We start from the raw sequence: 18,593 nt of genomic DNA on the forward strand, positions 1-18,593 counted from the left end.
GGTGCTGGAACTGGAATTCTAACTCAGGTATGGTTGACGTGGCCTCAAGTCTTCATCACCTCTCAAGAAAACCAGCTTTCTGCCGGGCATATTGGCTCAGGCTTGCAATCCCAGCACTTTGGGAGGCCGAGGTGGGTGGATCACAGGAGGTCAGGAGTTCAACACCAGCCTGGCTGACATGGTAAAACCCCATCTCTACTAAAAATATAAAAATTTACCAGAGGTGGTGGCGGGTGCCTGTATCCCAGCCACCCCGGAGGCTGAGGCAGGAGAATCCTTTGAACCCCAGAGGTGAAGGTTGTGGTGAGCCAAGATTGTGCCACCACACTCCAGCCTGGGCGACAGAGTGAGAGTGTCTCAAAAAAAAAAAGAAGAAAAAAAAGGAATGAACTGAAATGAATAAAGAGGCCTAGTGCTAGTAAATGTCTCAGCTAGGCAGGTAGTAAAAGTTCTCAACCAGGCAGTGGCAGAGCAGGATTCTAATTCAGGGCTGTTGTGATGCTCCGCCAAACTCAGCCTGAGTAACCCGTGGAGCTGGGAGAATACAGCGCCCCCTCGTGGTAACTTGCCTGTGCTGCTTCTGGCTTGGGAGAACACCAACTAACACAGCAATGTGCCAGCAATTGTTCTAAGTGCTTTACTTAGATTTAATTTTCTTCTTCTTTTTTATTTCGTGTTATGTTATTTTATTTTTATTATGCTGTAAATTCTAGGGTACATGTGCACAACGTGCAGGTTTGTTACATACGTATACATATGCCATGTTGACGTGCTGCACCCATTAACTCGTCATTTGCGTTAGATATTTCTCCCAATGCTATCCCTCCCCCAATCACTCACCCCATGACAGGTCCCATTGTGTGATGTTCCCCCACCTGTGTCCAAGTGTTCTCATTGTTCAATTCCCACCTGTGAGTGAGAACATGCTGTATTTGGTTTTCTGTCCTTGTGATAGTTTGCTCAGAAAGATGGTTTCCAGCTTCATGCATGTCGCTACAAAGGATGCAAACTCATCCCTTTTTTATGGCTGCGTAGTATTCCATGGTGTATATATGCCACGTTTTCTTAATCCAGTCTATTATTGATGGACATTTGGGTTGGTTACAAGTCTTTGCTATGGTGAATAGTGCCACAATAAACATACATGTGCATGTGTCTTTATAGTAGCATGATTTATAATCCTTTGGGTATTTACCCAGTAATAGGATCACTGGGTCAAATGGTATTTCTAGTTCTAGATCCTTGATGAATTGCTTGATGATTTACACTCCCACCAACAGTGTACAAGTGTTCCTATTTCCCCACATCCTCTCCAGCTCCTGTTCTTTCCTGACTTCTTTTATTTATTTATTTATTTATTTTTTTGAGACGGAGTCTCGTTCTGTCGCCCGAGCTGGAGTGCAGTGGCCGGATCTCAGCTCACTGCAAGCTCCGCCTCCCAGGTTTATGCCATTCTCCTGCCTCAGCCTCCCGAGTAGCTGGGACTACAGGTGCCCGCCACCTCGCCCAGCTAGTTTTTTTGTATTCTTTAGTAGAGATGGGGTTTCACTGTGTTAGCCAGGATGGTCTCGATCTCCTGACCTTGTGATCCACCCGTCTCGGCCTCCCAAAGTGCTGGGATTACAGGCTTGAGCCACCGCGCCCGGCCCCTTTGTGTATTTTGAATGTAAGTCGTTTATCAGGTATGTTCCCTGCAAATATGCTCTCCCAGTCTGTAGCTTGTATTGTCATTCTCTTGACAAATCTTTTACAGAGCAGAAATGTTTAATTTTAATGACACAGAACTTATCAACTGCTTCTTTCAAGGATTATTCTTTGGGTGTTGTATCTAACAAGTCATCACCAAACTTAAGGTCATCTAGATTTTCTCCTGTGTTATCTTCTAGAAGTTTTATACTCACTTTTCATTTAGGTCTATGATAAACTTGGGAGTTAATTTTCGTGAATGTTGTAAGGCAGCTTCTAAGAGGGACATACACTAACTTCCTTGAGAGTGGGCAGTGATTGTGAAACTCTTAACTGGGTCTTACAATGGACCCCAGATCCATCAGGAGAGCCCCACCTTCAGAAACGCATAGTGGAATGTGTTTCACGCATACATGGAGAAGAATATGCAGTCATATGCTCACATGCAAGCCTGCACATGATCACACACATGCATATGGTACGTCTTCATCCAGAGTTCTCCTGGCATTCTCTGAAAGTGGTTTTCTCCTTCAACTTCTTCATTAAGAGATACAATGACAGAAAGTCATTAAAATTAAAAACTTCTGCTCTGCAAAAGAATTATCAATGGACTGACTGTGTATATCCATTCATGTCTCACTGTGTCCCTGTACTGACTCTGAACGGGCCACAGTGGCCTTACCTGGTAGTGAGCTCAGACTGCACCCTGGTATTCAAAGCGTGCTGAGTAGGTGAGAGTGTGGGCAAGTGTGCAGTGAAGGAAGGACAGCCGCCCTTCAGGTCTCCGGAAAAACCCTCAGGACAGGGATGTTCAGGCCGTGTGATGCTATACTAAGCTGTTTTACATAAGGTAGGGTGCTTTTTAAGAATCTGTCCAGAGGGCTATGGACACAGATCTGTGTTCAAAGATTTTCTGGGTGCTTATGTTTTGTGAGACATCAGATAGAGACAACTTTTTGAGTCTCAGCTTTGTCACGTGTGCTGTTCCCCTTTGCAGAGGTTTGAGGCAATTAAGTGAGGTGAGCGTGCAACGCTTTCTGAACAAAGCTGACATGGAGGTACTTGTTCAGGAAATAAGAGCTGCTATTATTACTACTCTCCATAGCATACTGTAAGGTTTCCCTTCCTCTCATCCCAGCTCTGAAGGACATCATCAAGGTGAACTGAGCCCCTTCTGTTTCTTCTCTTCCCTCTAACCACCTAGTCTTCCTTTGCCCCATCCTGCAACCATTCTTAGTCCCGCCCCTCCCACGAGCCCCGCCCCTGGCCCCGCCCATCAGTCCTGCCCCAGCACGGCCCTCCCTCAGCGGGGCAGGAAGCTCATGGTGTAGTTCGGTGGGATCGTGGCAAAGCCCACGTGTTTGGGGGACACGTCGATGTCCTTGGGCGACTGAGGGGACTTGAAGCGAAAGTTCTGCATGATGGTGGTGAGGAAGAGAAAGAGCTCCATTCTGGCCAGGCCTTCTCCGAAACAGTTCCGCTTTCCTGAGGAGGAGAGGCAGGAGGGGTGGAGGTGAAGCCCACTCTCAGTGCAGCCTCGCCCCACTACCGACCTCCAGCTGCGCCTCTCCCAGGGAGGAGGGGTGGAATATTATGGCCTGAGAGACTTTCAGAGAAGCCTCAGTTTCTTTCTATAAGAGATGTAACAATGGTGAACCAATATTGATATATTATTACTAACCAAAGTCCATAGTTTACATTAGGGTTTACTCTGTGTTGTACAGTTCTATGGGTTTTGAAAAACGCATAATGTCACGCATCCATCATAGATGGGGTGATCCATGCCAGGTGTAGCAATGGGAGGTTTAGATGCCCCTACCTGCCAGACACACTTGCAAATATGACTGCTGTGCTGTGCTGTTATCTCCTTTCAGGGATCTGAAGAATCTGCTCTGTGACCCTAGACAAATAAATCTATGGGGAAAGATGTTTCCTTTCCTTTTACCTGGGCGCAGGTAGTGGGTGCTTGGTGGTTAAGGTAGTATCAGCTGGTGGCTCAAGGGTAGATTCTAACAGGAACTTCCAAGCTGGAGAAATACCAGGGTACACCGCAGAGAGGGGAGCTGGGTGAGGGAGGCACCTGCTGGTGTGAGCAGTGGCCTGGCAGCAAACAGTGGTCTCTTACCGATGGCAAAGGGCACAAAAGCATCACTCTTCTTAAACTGCCCCTTCTCATCCAGGAAGTGCTGGGGATTGAAGTCCTGGGGGTTGGAGAAGAACCTGGGGTCTTTCAGCACGGAGCCCAGCATAGGGAACACTTCAGTGCCCTGGTAGGGAGGAGGAAGGTGTGTGTGATGAGGAAGGTGGGGGACTGGTGAAAGTACACGGGGGCTGGAGGGGGACCAGGGTGCCCCAGGTAAGGGGAAGTGGCAGAGAGTTGGGGTCCTCTGAGGGAGGAGCTTTGGGGGATAGAAGGTTCACGTCTCTGCAACAGGAAGTTTGGGAGACATGGGGTCCATGTCCTGCTAGGCAGGGTGTTTGGGGGACCTGAGATTTGTGTCCCTAAGGCAAAAGGCCTCATGGAAAGGGGACTCCTGTTTCTTAAGACAGGAAGTTTGGGAACATGGGGTTGATTCTCCTGACACAAAGAGTCTGGGGAGATGCAGGACTCAGGAGTCTCTAAGTGGGAAGGTGGAACGGATGTGGTGGGGGGGGAAGTCTTCTTTGACTAATTGAGGGAGTGGGACAGGGTCTAGAAAGCTTCTAATGGGGGTGGGATGCTGGGGAAACAGAGAGAGGCTGGACGTCCCTGTAGTCTGAGTGGGGTGGGGGACAGCACCTTAGGGAGGAAGAAATCTCTAAACTTGGTGTCCTTGGTGACCCTGCGGGCCAAACCCATGGGGATCACGTCTCCAAATCTTTGGATCTCGTGGATCACTGCGTCCGTGTAGGGCATCTTGACCCGGTCCTCAAACTTGGGCTGGCGGTTCTTGCCAATCACTCTGTCAATCTCCTCGTGGACCTTGGCTTGGGGAGATGGGGGAATGTGTTTAGGTATCTAGGGGTCTCAGAGAAGGGATTATAGTCTGAATAGGTAAAACGGGGTGGATGACATGGCTCCACCAATGACATGGAGGTAGACCACTCACAACAGACATCAGTGATTCGCATTGTTGGAGCAGGATCCTGTTAACCAGGTTGTGCCAAAATCACAGAGGAGGCACAGGTAGGAACTTAGGGGATGATCCGGAGGAGCAGACAGTGGGCACTCAGTGGGCTTGGGACAGGAGTGACTGACCAATCACTGCAGACATTTTCAGTATTTTAATAGCCAGTGAGACTCAGCTGATTCCTATCAGCTGAATATTGCCCTGTCTCTGGACAGCAAGGCACGACTCAGGGTCCTGGGATCTGGCGCAGGTGGGGACATTGCACCAGGGTCAGGAGAGTTTTGAGGGTCTGGGACCCTCCACTTCCCTCCCCCTCCAGCCTTACCCTCCACCGCTGGGTGTTTCATGAGCAGCAGGAAGCCGTAGCGCAGGGTGGTGCTGACGGTCTCGGTGCCCGCGAAGAAGAGGTTCAGCGAGGTCAGCACCAGGTTCTTCAAGTGGAACTCCGTGTTGGGGTTCTTCTCCTCCTGCAGGGAGAGGGGGCTTTAGATCAAGCTCACTTCCCATGCTCTTGGGGCCCTTCTAGGGCTTTTCCTTTGAATCTTCCTCTCTTTGGTCCAGACCAAAGGTGGAAAGAAGGATCCTAGATCTGCCAGACTCGCTCCAGGTTCCAGCCCTTGCCCTGGCTGCTGGCTTTGCCCAAAATGCTCTTCCTTCTCACCTTCTTTACCTCGCTGACCATCTGTCCTTTAAATATCAACTTAGCTGTCAGTCTTTTTTTCTTATACAGACTTGGTGTTGCTAAGTTGCACAGGGTGGACTTGAACTGGGTTCAAGGAATCCTCCAGCCTCAGCCTCCTGAGTAGCTAGAACCACAAATGCACATGACCATGCAGGCTCATTGGTTAATTTTTTAAAAAGTAATTAATTTTTTTGAGACACAGTCTTATTCTGTCACCCCGGCTGGAGTGCAGTGCCATGATCTTGGCTCATTGCTGCCTCTGCCCACCCTGGGCTCAAGCTATCCTCCCACCTCAACCTCCTGAGTAGCTGGGACCACAGTCATGTACCACTATGCCCAGTCATTTTTTTGTAGTTTTTGTACAGATGGGGTTTTGTCATGTTGCCCGGTCTGTTACTTTTTTAATGGTAGGAATATTCAGAAAGATAATGATGAGGGGAGACGAAGAGAAAGTAGTACAGAGACAGCAAGATGAAGTCAGGAAAAAAGAGTTTTTCTAAGAAACAAGCATAGCACTTTAAGCAACAGCATCCTATTTCTTCCCTAAAAATCTTGAAACTTACTGTGGAGGAATCCTCTCCCTTGATCCTTTCTCCCTGAGCTTCAGACTCCCTAAAGCCTTCCCACATGGAAGACTGACGTCCAGATGGAGGTGGGGACCCTGTAATGTAAAGCCAGGTCACCTGTCTACAGAGGTGTGTCTGATAACCAGGGCGTGAATGGTTAGAGAGCTTGGTGGTTAAAAGCACCAGCTTTAGGCTCAGAGACACCAGGGTTTGAGCTTGGGGGACCAAGGCTTCCTTATTGTGTGACCTCAGTTAAGACACTTCGACTCTCTGGGCCTCAGTTTCCTCATTGGTACAATTGGGGCCATGACTGAACCTCCTTCAAAGCTGTTGTGAGTGTTCAGTGGGGGACTATCTTAAAGCACTTAACGCAGTGCCTGGCATTTGGTAGTGCTGCAGAAGTGCTTGCTCTTCTAATTCACGTGCACAAGTCCTGCCTGTGGGTGAGGGCTCAGTGGATGGAAGAGCAGTGGTTGATATAGTTGGGATTATGAGGATTTTTTTTTTTTTTTCAGAATCTTGCTGTGTCACTCAGGCCAGAGTGCAGTGGCATGATCTCTGCTCAATGCAACCTCTGCCTCCCGCGTTCAAGCAATTCTCCTGTCTCAGGCTCCTGAGTAGCTAGCTGGGATTACAGGCGCATGCCACCATACCTAGGTCATTTCTGCATTTTTAGTAGAGACGGGGTTTCACCATGTCGGCCAGGCTGGTCGAACTACTGACCTCAGGTGATCCACCTGCCTCGGCCTCCCAAAGTGCTGGGATTACAGGCGTGAGCCACTCTGCCCAGCCAATTGTGAGAATTATTATGATGAGGGCTAATTTGAATGGGCCTGTGTTATCTGCCCGCCCCACTCCCAGCCTGATTTCCCTCTGCCTGGCTTTGCATTTCCCCGCACTGGCTGCTGGGGGGTACCTCCTGCATGCGGATGAGAAAGGAGTCGATGAAGTCCCGTGGGGAATTGGGATCCAGCGTGCGCCTGTTGTGCTCCACCTTCTTGGCTATGAAGTCCTCCAGCCCTTGCAGCTCCTTAAAGGCCTGTTGCTGTGGTCCTGGCAGGTGTTTCATCACTGAAGAGAACATCTCATAGAGCTGGGGTTGCAGAGAGAGGATGGGAGGGAAGGACAGTTGTCAGGGGGCAGGAGCTGATGGGAATGGGACTTGCTTCATAGCAAGGAAGGAACTGAGTTAAAGGCACCTGTCCAGGTGTTTAGGTATTTCAGTGGGGTTGGATGGGAACTTATATCTAAGTTTTCACGTGGGTTAGGTGCCAGGGCCACGTTCTAGGAATTTAGGTGAGAAGAACTGAGGCATATATCCAGGTTTCAGGTATTTAAATGAGGCTGGATTGGAGCACACATCTAGGTGTTCAGATATTCAAGTGAAGTTGAGTTGGAAGACACCTGTCCAGGTGTTTAGCTATTCAGGTGTGGCTGGTATGAGGGGAGTATCACCTGTCTAGGTATTTAGGCATTTAAGTGGACTTCGTTGGGGACAACTATCCAGATACTTACTGGGTCCGGACTGGGGACTTTTGTTCAGGTGTTAAGGTATTAAAGCGCAGCTGGTGAAGATGTTAAAGTGGAGGGGATCCCTGTTCAGGTGTTTATGTATCCAAGTGGGATGTATTGGGAGCACCTCTGTAAGGTGTGTGATTGCAAAGGGTTGGCGAACACTTACTTGGGTGTCTGGGGAATAATCTGTCTAGATATTTATGTGTTTGGGGTGTTGGTTAGGGCAGCTGTCCATGTTTTCAGGTATTTAAGGTGGGTGAAGTAGAGGGTGCTTGGCCAGATATTCCAGTGGGCTAATTTGGAACATTTGTGTAGATGCGAAATGATTATGATGGGCTGGATTTTGCAGCACCAGCTGTTCAAGTATGCAGGAGGTGGGTTGAGGCAGTCACTTGTCCAGGTGTTAAAGTATTCAGAAGAACAGGGTAGGGAGCACTTGTTACAAATTACAGTAAATTGGGGATGGGAACACGTGCCCAGGTGAGAGAGCTGAGTTGAGGGCTTGCATCCTGCCGGCAGGCTCTGTTTTGGGGAGCATCTGTTGGGCTATCCAGGTGTCCTTGGAGACTGGGTATTGTGCATCCGTCCTGGTTTCTAGTGCAACCGTCCAGTTGTCCAATACTGGGGGCTGATTTTGAGGGGACACTGTGTGGAGGGGTGGGAGTTTGGGGCACCTGTCTCCAGGTAGGGGAGCAGTTGGCAGGTTGTGGTAGGGGCGTCACGGGCCGGGCTGCAGCCGGTTACCTGCCCCGTGGAGGTTGCCGTGAACTGGAAGCTTCCCAGCATCATGCGCAGCAGTGACAGGAACTCTTTGTCCTCATAGTCAAAGCGGTCCCCAAAGACAATGGAGCTGATGACATTGGAGACGGTGCGGCTCAGGAAGAAGGTGGGATCGATATTGGCGCCTGCGGATGTGGCCGGAGGAGAGGGTTGGGGAGAGAGTCAACTCAGAGGCCTGAGGAGAGTCAGAATTCCGGGAGGCAGGGCCCTGTTGAGCCAAGTTCCCAGCGCCAGACTCTAGGGCTGGAAGTGCGGGGGCCTTTCCCCACCTAGTCCCCATCCTCAGGCAGAACGCGGGCGCGGGTCCCCGCCCTGGGCGTTTTCCTGCTCCTGCCCCCGCACTCGGAGTCCCCTGCTCACCGCGCGTGCCCCGGAGGGCCTCGATGAGGAAGCCCGCCTCCTCCTGGATGCGCTCCTCGATGCCGCGCTTGCCCACCCCGAAGTCCCTCAGGGTGGCGATGGAGAAGCGCCGAAGCTGCTTGGCGCGCTCCCCGTTGCTGAACGCCACGCCTGGGGAGGTGAACGTGGAGGTGGAGAGAGGTCGGGGGCGGCGGAGGCAGGAGCAGACCAGCCCCAACGGGCTCCCCAAGGGTGGAGCAGAGAGGGACTGGGGTGGGAGAGAGATGGATTCAGCGAGAGTGCCCAGGAGAGCTGCAAACTCAGAATGAGTGAGAGAGAGAGAGAGAGAGAGAGAGAGAGAGAGAGAGAGAGAAGGAAGGGGGGAGAGAAAGAGAAAGAGAGATGAGATGGAGGAAGAGGATGGAGGGAGGGGAAGTGAGATATGGGGAGATCTGGGAGGAGGAAATAAAAATGGTGAAAGATTCTTAAGCTGAGCTGAAGAAGAGAGAAAAATACAGAGACAAACAGAGAGGGTCTGGAAGGAAGAGAGACTGTTACCAGGAGATGGAGGCTGGAGATGTGGAAGTCAGAATACCATGAAATCCTAAGACAGAGGAAGAAGTGGGAGAGGGAAGCGGAGAGAAGAGAAACATAGAGAAGCACAGAAGCAGAGAACGACAAAAAGACAAATGAAGACAGAGGACCAGGGTTGGAAAACAGAAACCCAGGATGTCCTCAGAGATGGAGAGAGAGGGGAAAGAGGAGACTCCAGTGAGACAGAAGGAGGAGAGAGAACAAGGGATAGAGAGAGGCAGGGAGGAATCAGGACAGGGACGCTGGAGACAGGTGAGGGATACACACGGAGAGGCCACAATGAAGGGAGATTGGGAGAGAAGACCAGACCGGGGTCTCTGCCATAGCCTCCAGTGGGCAGGAGAGTCAGGGAGAAGGCTGGGGACGCTGAGACCATTGTGTTCTCTTGGCCACCTTCCCCCTCTTGGGCACCCCCTCACCATAGCCTTTGAAGACCCTGTTGAAGGTGGCTTGCTCGCCTCGCCCGCTAAACTCCTCAGCCTGGTCCACGAGAGCCTCCTTGACGGCATCATGTCCGCACAGCACCACGACCCGCCGGGGCCCCAGGTGAATGGTGAACACAGGGCCATAGCGCTCACTGATCTGACGGAGGCGGGTGGGAGTGGTTAGAGGGAGCAGCCCCCACTCTGAATGGGCCCAGCACCGAGATGTCAAGTACTGGGATCCGTCGCCCCCAGGTTCTCACAGTCAGGGAGCTGGACATTCTAAGATCCTGTCTTTCCTGGCTAGGACCCTGATGCTGAACCTCCAAAACTCCCTTTCCTAAGACTCTGGTCCACAGTGGTCAATCCCCTGCCACAAAGCCCCAGCCAACTGGGCAGCCCCCACCCCGTGCCACCCATCTCCCTGCCTTGGGACACCTTCATGAGGGAGTTGCACATCTGCTCTGTGTTCAGCTGCAGGTAGTTTCCAATGAAGGGCAATGGGGTGGGTCCCGGAGGCAGCTTCCCCCTGCTCTTCCTCTGCTGCCAGACAGACATCAAGACCATCACAGTCAGGCAGGCCAGCAAGGCCACCAGAAGCAGCCCTGAGGCCAGCATGGTGGCAGTGGGATGACAGATGGTGACGGCTGGGGTGGTTTGCCTTTATACTGCCTGATAAAGAGGGGCGGACTTTGGCTGATTACATAATCACCTCATTTCACCTCCCACTACACCCCCCACCATGAATCCCGCCTAGCTTGGGACACAGTCAGCAAGGGAGGAGGAGGGGGACCCCAGGGCAGTTGAACAGAGAGGGCGCCTCCAGACTAAATCTGCGGTACTTCAGGAGGGGTGCCCCAGGGCTATGGATTTAGGAGGGGGCAACAGATAAACTGTAGAACGGAGGAGTTTGGAATATTTGCATAGGGGAGCACTTGGGCTTTGGATTTGGGGTCTGAGACTGAGAATGCACCCCAAAGTTGTGGATTTGGGGGTTCCAGGGGAGAGGAATCCAAAGGTCTGGGTTTTATTAGGGTGAGACAAAAGTGTGGCTGTGCATTTGGGGGTCTTCTGGTGAGGAGGATGCAGGGTTAAGGGTCTCAGGAAAGGGGATTCCAGACATATGGACTTGAGAGTCTTCGGGCTGGGAAGACCCAGGCTGTGGGTGTGGAGTTTCTGGGAGGAGGAGTGTGTAGCAAGCCCAGCAGCTCCTCCCAGAAAGCCCAGGGGCTGACGATTTTACTTTGGCCCAGAGCTGTCTCTTGATGCCCAGAATCCTCATTGGAACCTCAGAGTGAGGCCAGGATGGGTGCCATAGAACCTCCACTGCACATCTCTTGTTGGGAAAGGGGTGGAAGACCAGAGCCATATTTCAGGGGAACTTTCTCCACACCTGGAGAAGAGTACCTCATGTTATCATTGGTAGAGGGATTGGCCAGGTCTTGAGAAATAGTAATAACAATCCCCAAATAGTGGAAAAATCTCAAGTGTCCCAAGAGTTGCAATTTACGAAGATCTCCACTCGTTTCCAACCCAGATCCTTAGGGAGACCCACTAGATTGATTGCATCATTCCTATGAATATTATTATTGTTATTTATGTTTCTCATTTTATATAAGGGTCTACAGAGGACAGAAAACAGACAGTGGGCTGGGGACATGCGTGAGTGGCCCTGAACTCCCGTCTCTCCTCCTCTGCATCCTTAGTTCCACTTTGTGGATTTGGTTTTCCTGCCAGTGGAAAGGAAGTATTTAGGAAGAGAAGATCATATTTGAGGGTAAGTTAAATCTCCTTTAAGGGTGATTCCTGCTTTGTCAGGGGCTACTACTATTAGAGGGAACAATCGCAGAAGAGATTGGGGTAAACTCCAGTGTTAGGCACAGAGGCAGATCCTGGGGTGGGTGGGAGTGGAGAAGGGATGAGTAGCCTCCTGTCCTTCCCTCAGGGAAATTCTTCCTTAGTAAACAGGACAGTTAGCCTTTGGTGAGCAGGTCGCATATGGGAAGATCAAGTCTAGGTGTGTATGACCTGGTGGAATCTTTGTAACAATGAGGTTGGTTCATCATCATCCTCATTTTGAAGACGAGCAGATCTGGACTCCATAAATCCTCTTGAGTGAGGTCACACAGGGAGTAAGTGAGGGAGCTGGGATATGAACTGTCTCCTCGTCCGCCTGCAGTGACTGGCCTAGATCACCCTGGGAGTCAAGTGCAGGCCAGGCTTAGCAGGAGGTGAGTGCTGAGACTGGCATCAGCAGTGGACACATGGATGACACTGGTGGGTTCTGATATCTGCATCAAGTATGGCCCGAGAGGGAGAGGCATCGTGTTGGCTTTGGGACTGCCCCCAGGTGTACGCGAGGATGGGAAACAAGTTGGCACTGAACTTGACAGCAGGAGAATATTAAAGTCATGTTTGGTGCCAAGAGGGCTCTGTGTGTTGTCTCAGGTGTCACTGAGGGCAAAAGAGTGTCCTGCTTCAGGAGGGTGTAAGAGTGGCACCATATGGGATCTGAGGTTGGTTCCAGTGGGCTCTGACGTGAGCATGAGGCAAGTGCTGATATTGGTCCTATGTGGCCCTGAGATGAGCCTCAGCCAGATCCTGAGAGGGGCCCCAGATGGGCACAGGACAGGCTGTGATGTTTGGACCCTCCAGGGTTGCACCTGTCCTCAGGGTCACCAACTTTGGACAAGGGGAGGTGGGTGAGGTTGGCACCCCAGGACTGATGTCTTGCTCAAAGTGTTCTAGGATGCTGAGCTCTGAGACCTGTGTGGAGGGAGCAAAGTTCAGAGAACAATGTGGAGAGAGGAAAGTTGTTTGTTGATTTTGTAGGGGAAGAGGTGGGAAGGAGGATTAGCACCAGCTGGGCAGGTATCAATCCCTCTAATCCTGGTCACCAGCCTGCACTTGGGCCTGGCCCCTCCTTTTCCTTCTTGTTTCTTAAAAAGGTGGGAGACAGACATTTGGGGAGTTTGTTTCTCAGTGAGGTTGGCACTAGGAAGGGCACTGAGTGGTCAGCAGGCTGCCATGACCTGGCCAGGGAGGGGTGGGGAGAGACAGGCTGGGAGAACTCCAGTATTTGTGGACATGGAGGTCAATCGATGTTGGACTTATTGATTACCCTGGAGCATGGAGTGAGAGAATGGTGTCTGAAATCATGTGGGGCGGACTTGTCCCATTGGGCAGTGACATGGGTACAGGCTTTCAGAGTGAGTTAGTGTTGAACCCAGGAAGATCCCTTTTCTTTGCTGGGCCTCAGTTTTCCTTCTGGACAGATAGTACAATGATTAAGGTCTGGATTGGAATCCTAACCTTATCCTTTCTTTTTTGTGTGGCCTTGAATAGCTGACTTCATTTCTCTGAGCCTTATGGAGCCAAGAATAGCTCCTACCTCTTTGGCTATTTAGGGGAGAAGTATATGTATTAATGCAGATGAGGTACATGGCAGTAAGTGCTCAATGAATAGTAGTTGTTCTCTTTAATCTGTAGGATGAAGCGGATGGATGAGATGTTGCCTAAGCACCTTCCGTGCTTTTACATTCTCTAGTCTAAACCTCCCAAATCTTTTCCTTTGGGAAGAAGGGAAGGGACAGAGTCTTTGGGAACCTCTTTCCCCATGCCTTCCTCAGTACAGCCAAGATTTACCCCATGGAGCTGTGAATAGGAAATTAATGCTTCATGGCCTCCTGGAGCATGGTGCTGAGTTCGGCAGTATCTGCAGAAGGACAGGCCGGCATTAGACTCTCAGGTTATTCTGGTTGGCCCTGGAGCCCTGCACAGGACTTTGCCCACCTGTCGTCTACCCTTGTCTTGGATCCCGTCTTTCTATCTTTCTCTTTCTCCTTCCCTGCAAATCAGTGTTCCCCTCAATCACCCTGTGTGCTCCTGCATCTTTGTATTTTGTGCCATTTTGTCCAGTGGGTTCTCCTGGATGCCTCTGCCATGTTTATCCTCATTTATACAACTGTCCGTGTGTCATTCTGGGTGCATGCTTGTCGTGTCTGTGTGCATGTATGTTTCAGTATGTCCATGTTGATACATGAATTTATGTGTGTGGGTTTGTGTATGTTTGTGCTTGATAATGGGTATCCATTCCAACTTATGTCTACATATGCACGTGTGTGTGTGCCTGACAGGGTGTGCCACTGTTTCTCAATGCTTGCCAATCTTTTTGTCTGTCTCTGCATACAGCATGTGTGCACACATGATTTAGGGGTGTCTATGATGTGCATTTCTGTGTAAAAAAAGATGTATACTGCATATTCATATTTGTATGTACACATTCACAACTGGGTGACTATATATAAGTATGTGGATGTTTTCATGTGTGCATTCTGGTGTCTGTATGCAGGCTTGTGGGCCATGTTGCATACATGTGAACATCTGATATTTTCCTGTGCTCATCTGTGTTTGGATTAAAGCAGTCCTAGCCCAGCTCCATGTGTCTGCTTGAAAAAAGCCCCAGAATCGTGGGAAGATTTTATGAGCATAATCTTATTTAAACTCACTGCAAGACTGTGAGGTTGGATTTATAATCTCCATTTTACAAATGAGTTAGGTAAGGCCCCCAAGTGACTTGCTTCTGCATTTCATAGCTAATGAGGGTAGAGTCTTAGTATGGTTTTGTATGACTGTAAATTTCTTTTTCTTTCTTTCTTTCTTTCTTTCTTTCTTTCTTTCTTTCTTTCTTTCTCTTTCTTTCTTTTCTTTCCTTTCTTTCTTTCTTCTTTCTTTCTTTCTTTCTTTCTCTCTCTCTTCTTTCTTTCTTTTCTTTCATTCATTCTTTCTTCTTTCTTTCCTTTTGTTCTTTCTTTTTTTCTTGTTGAGACGCAATTTTGCTCTTTTGCTCTCGTTGGTCAGGCTGGAGTGCAATGGCGCAAACTCGGCTCACTGCAACCTCTGTCTCCTGGGTTCAAGTGATTCTGCAGCCTCAGCCTCCCGAGTAACTGGGATTACAGCCACCACACCCAGCTAATTTTTGTATTTTTAGTAGAGACGGGGTTTCACCATGTTTGTCAGGCTGGTCTCAAACTCCTAACCTCAGGTGATCCGCCCACCTCGACCTCCCAAAGTGCTGGGATTACAGGTGTGAGCTACCATGCCTGGCTGTGAATGTAAATTTCATGCTGTTAATCAACACTTTGGACTGCCAGGCTCCACCTGTTTTTCTTTATGAAACATTAGAAAAACTGCTTGTAATTGCTTGTGTTTCTTCAAATACTTTCATGTAAACATGTACAAAAGGTTTCAAAATGTTCGAAAAAAAGTCTTTTAATAGGAGGGAGACTTGACTTTCTATAGTGTTTGTACTCTTTGGAACCTTAACCAAAGACCTCGTTGGCCAGTATCTCCCTCAGGCCATTGGCAATGAAGTAGTGGGGGAGTTGGGGTAGTAGGGGTTGTGGTCAGAGAGTGAAATGTCTGTGTTTCACATTTCAAAGTGATGACAAGGATTAGGGTGGGGCTGTGGGAATGTTGGCTGAAGTAGAGTGAGGAAGGTCAAAGAAGAGAAGAAAGTCAAGATTCTTTTTTTCTGAGTATTTGGACAGCTCACATCCATGGCCATGAAGTTCCTCCCTACCAGGAAAATGGCAAGACTTAGGAGTCCAGAGATGGGAAAGAAGTTGGATAGATGACAGGGATGAACAGCCTTTTTTTTTTTTTTTAGATGGAGTCTTGCTCTGTCACCCAAGCTGAGTGCAATGGCACGATCTCGGCCCACTGCAAACTCCGCTTCCTGGGTTCGAGCAATTCTCGTGCCTCAGCCTCCTGAGCAGCTGGATTACAGGCACCCACCATCATGCCTGGTTTATTTTTGTACTTTTGTAGAGATGGTGTTTCGTCATGTTGGCCAGGCTGGTCTTGAACGCCTGACCGCAGGTGATCTGCCCGCCTCAGCCACCCAAAGTGTTGGGGTTGGGATTACAGGGATGACCACCGTGCCTGAACAACTCTTTTTTTTTTTTTTCAAGAGGACAAAGATGTCAGCTGCCAAGTGCACTGATGAAGAGTTTCCTCTGGTAATGGTTAAGTAACTTCTATTGGAGTAAGCATCCCATGAATAAACACTATTAACTCTAAAGAAAACATTTTTAACAACCCAATTCCCTGAAATCACTGGGGAGTGAAAAAAAAAGCATTAAAATCCTTTAAAATGCAGACCACTTCTTGACTGGGAGGGTAGGTAAATAACAATACCTAAGGGAACTAAATTTTCTTTTTAACATGCTGTGTCTCTTTAAATGTAGAAAGGTGATCAAGATGGCTGACCAGACGCGGGTAGTATGGATTCTTCGTGGAGAGAAACTCCATTTTAAACAGATTATCTAGGAGAGAGTGCTTGGATTCATCAGAGAAGAGAAGGGATTCAACAGAGAAGACATAGGAAGCTCTGGTGCTGCCTGCCCTCTCTGGTCACAAGCCACAGCTGGCACAATTGCAAGAGTTTAATGTTGGGCTCTGTCCCCCTTTTTGCCAAGTGTGAGGTGATGCCACCCAGATGGGGGAGGGACAGGGGAGAACAAGTTCTCCTAAGCACACTTAGGACAATACCACCACACCTGCTACAGGATGCTGTGGACTGGGGAGTAGCCCACCCAACCCATTGTATCTACCAGAAACACCAACATGGACTGCCTGGGTCCTAGTGGATTGCTCCACCACCGCTACTGCCGTCAACCTCAAGTCTATCAGAATTTCTCCCTCCTGTCGGCCTCCTCTTCATTGACCTTATAAAATTCTAGAAGCTTCTGTAGTTAATATATAAGCCAGAAAGGAACTCCTAAGCTTGTCTGTGGAGTCCCACCCAAGTTTCACCCCAACTGACTTACTGCCCATGAGCGGTTTCCCGTCTACCCACCTCCACCCTTTCCATCTCTTCCACACTCCCCCATCTGACAACCTGGACAGACTTGAGAAAACCCCGTGGTTTATTTGCAAAGTGCTCCCCCAGGAAGGACAGAGGCCAGGGCCTAGGAGAGAGCGGCCCTGGGAGATGGGAATGGCCCCAGACCCAGAGTAACAAAAGGTCACTGGGAACAATGAGGAGTGAGAAGGCTGAGGGCGCCATGGTCCTCATTCCAGCCACCTTCCATTCTGCTGTCGCTCTTAAAAGACATGTTGTTCTGTTTGTTGTTTGATTTCTGTGGTTGGTGAGGGAAGGTGTGCCATGCATTTGCACTGGAAGAGTCCCTGCTAACTCTTCAGAGGTTACAAGGAGCACAAAGCTGGAGGTGCTGCAGAGGCCAACAGGTTAGCATCTCAGGCTGAGTCCCAGAGCCAGTTTCCCATTGGCCACAGGCTGGCTGGTGTATCCTTGTGATAAAGATATTAAACTTGCAGCACCTCCCTCAGGGAAGGGTGGTGGTCCTGCTGGTGGAATGTGTGGAGGCTGGATTGGCTGATTGATTGATTGATTGATTGATTTTTGAGATGGAGTCTTGCGTTGTTGCCCAGGCTGGAGTGAAGTGGTGGGATCTTGGCTCACTTCACACTCTTCACATTCTGTTTCCTATGTTCAAGTGATTCTCCTGTCTTAGTCTCCTGAGCAGCTGGGACTACAGGTGCGTGCCACCACACCAGGCTAATTTTTGTATTTTTTTAGTTGAGACAGAGTTTCCATATGTTAGTCAGGCTGGTCTCAACCCCCTGACTTGAGGTGATCCACTAGCCTTGGCCTCCCAAAGTGCTGCGATTATAGGCATGAGCCACCATGTCCAGCCTGGAGGCTGGATTTAGACTGGTTCCACTTCAAGAATACTGCTAAGCTTTATCAAAAGGTTGCATTGCAGCATGGGGGATTGAGAGTAGCTGGCAGGCAGAATTGGGGGCATCTTGGGCTCCTTGGGGATGAGAATTTATTCTGAGCCTCAGAAGAAAGTGGGTTATGGAGGAGATAGAGTCTGATGGAGGAGGCCTAGCTCCATTTTGGGAGGGCTGTGGGGGTAGGGGATGCTGATTAGCCACTCATTCATTCATCCATTCATTCCTCAGCAAATATTTTGAACACCTGTCATAGGCCACACGCTGTGTTGAGAGTACGGTGATGAGTAAGACAACGGTTTGGCCCTGCACAGAGTTGGCATTGAGGTGAGGAGGCGTTCTCACCAACGTTCCTTCCAGAAAAATCCCTAGGGACCTGACAACAGAAGAATCACACACAAAATGGCACAGACCACCTCTTGACCTGGGGAGGTCAGGCTTTAGAGATGTTTATTTAATTCTCCGGAATTGAAGGAACATATCAGGGAATCCAAAGCACCAGTGCAGAATCCCACAGCTCAGGGAACCTGGGCCAAGGAGGCTTTTTGACAGAGAGAAGCAGTAGGAAGAGGCAGCTGGGAATGAGGATGGGGGAAGACTACAGCCGTGTGTGACTGTGGTCTACAACAGGCACGAACCTCAAAAATAGCATTCAACGCGAAAGCAACCAGACACAAAAGATCACATATTACGCCTGTAATATCAGCACTTTGGGATGCTAAGATGGGTGGATCACCTGAGGCCCGGAGCTCACGACCAGCCTGGTCAACATGTCCCCACTAAAAGTACAAGAAAATTATCCAGGCGTGGTAGCACATGCCTGTGATCCCAGCTACTTGGAGCTGAGTCAGGAGACTCTCTTGAACCTGGAAGGCAGAGGTTGCAGTGAACCAAAATCGCGCCACAGCACTCCAGACTGGGAGACAGAGCAAGGCTTAGTTTCAAAAAAAAAAAAAAACAAAATCTAATATTATATGATTCTGTTTATAGGAAATATTGAGAATCGGTAAGTCCATAGGGACAAAAACCAGATTGGCAGGGGCTGAGATGAAAAGGAGAATGGGGTATGGGGAGTGACAGCTTGAGAGCTATGGGTTTTGTTGGAAGGAGATAATGAAACATTTGGAACTAGACAAAT

The 18,593-nt window shown here is 49.5% G+C and overlaps 1 protein-coding gene across 1 annotated transcript; it reads right to left on the reverse strand.

Annotated features, from left to right (window-relative positions):
* Positions 1-2,745: 2,745 nt before the first annotated feature.
* LOC117086673 (cytochrome P450 2A13-like) lies at positions 2,746-10,387 on the reverse strand. Its single transcript, XM_033216130.1, has 9 exons — positions 10,133-10,387; positions 9,692-9,854; positions 8,700-8,849; positions 8,304-8,464; positions 6,961-7,137; positions 5,122-5,263; positions 4,466-4,653; positions 3,812-3,953; positions 2,746-3,171 (listed from the first exon to the last, which is right to left on the reverse strand). Exons 1-9 carry the CDS (start codon positions 10,310-10,312, stop codon positions 2,990-2,992), a joined length of 1,485 nt encoding a protein of 494 aa, XP_033072021.1. The 5' UTR covers positions 10,313-10,387; the 3' UTR covers positions 2,746-2,989.
* Positions 10,388-18,593: the final 8,206 nt, after the last annotated feature.

The sequence above is a fragment of the Trachypithecus francoisi genome, unplaced genomic scaffold (assembly GCF_009764315.1).
Source record: "Trachypithecus francoisi isolate TF-2019V2 unplaced genomic scaffold, Tfra_2.0 Contig00590, whole genome shotgun sequence".
NCBI lineage: Eukaryota > Metazoa > Chordata > Mammalia > Primates > Cercopithecidae > Trachypithecus > Trachypithecus francoisi.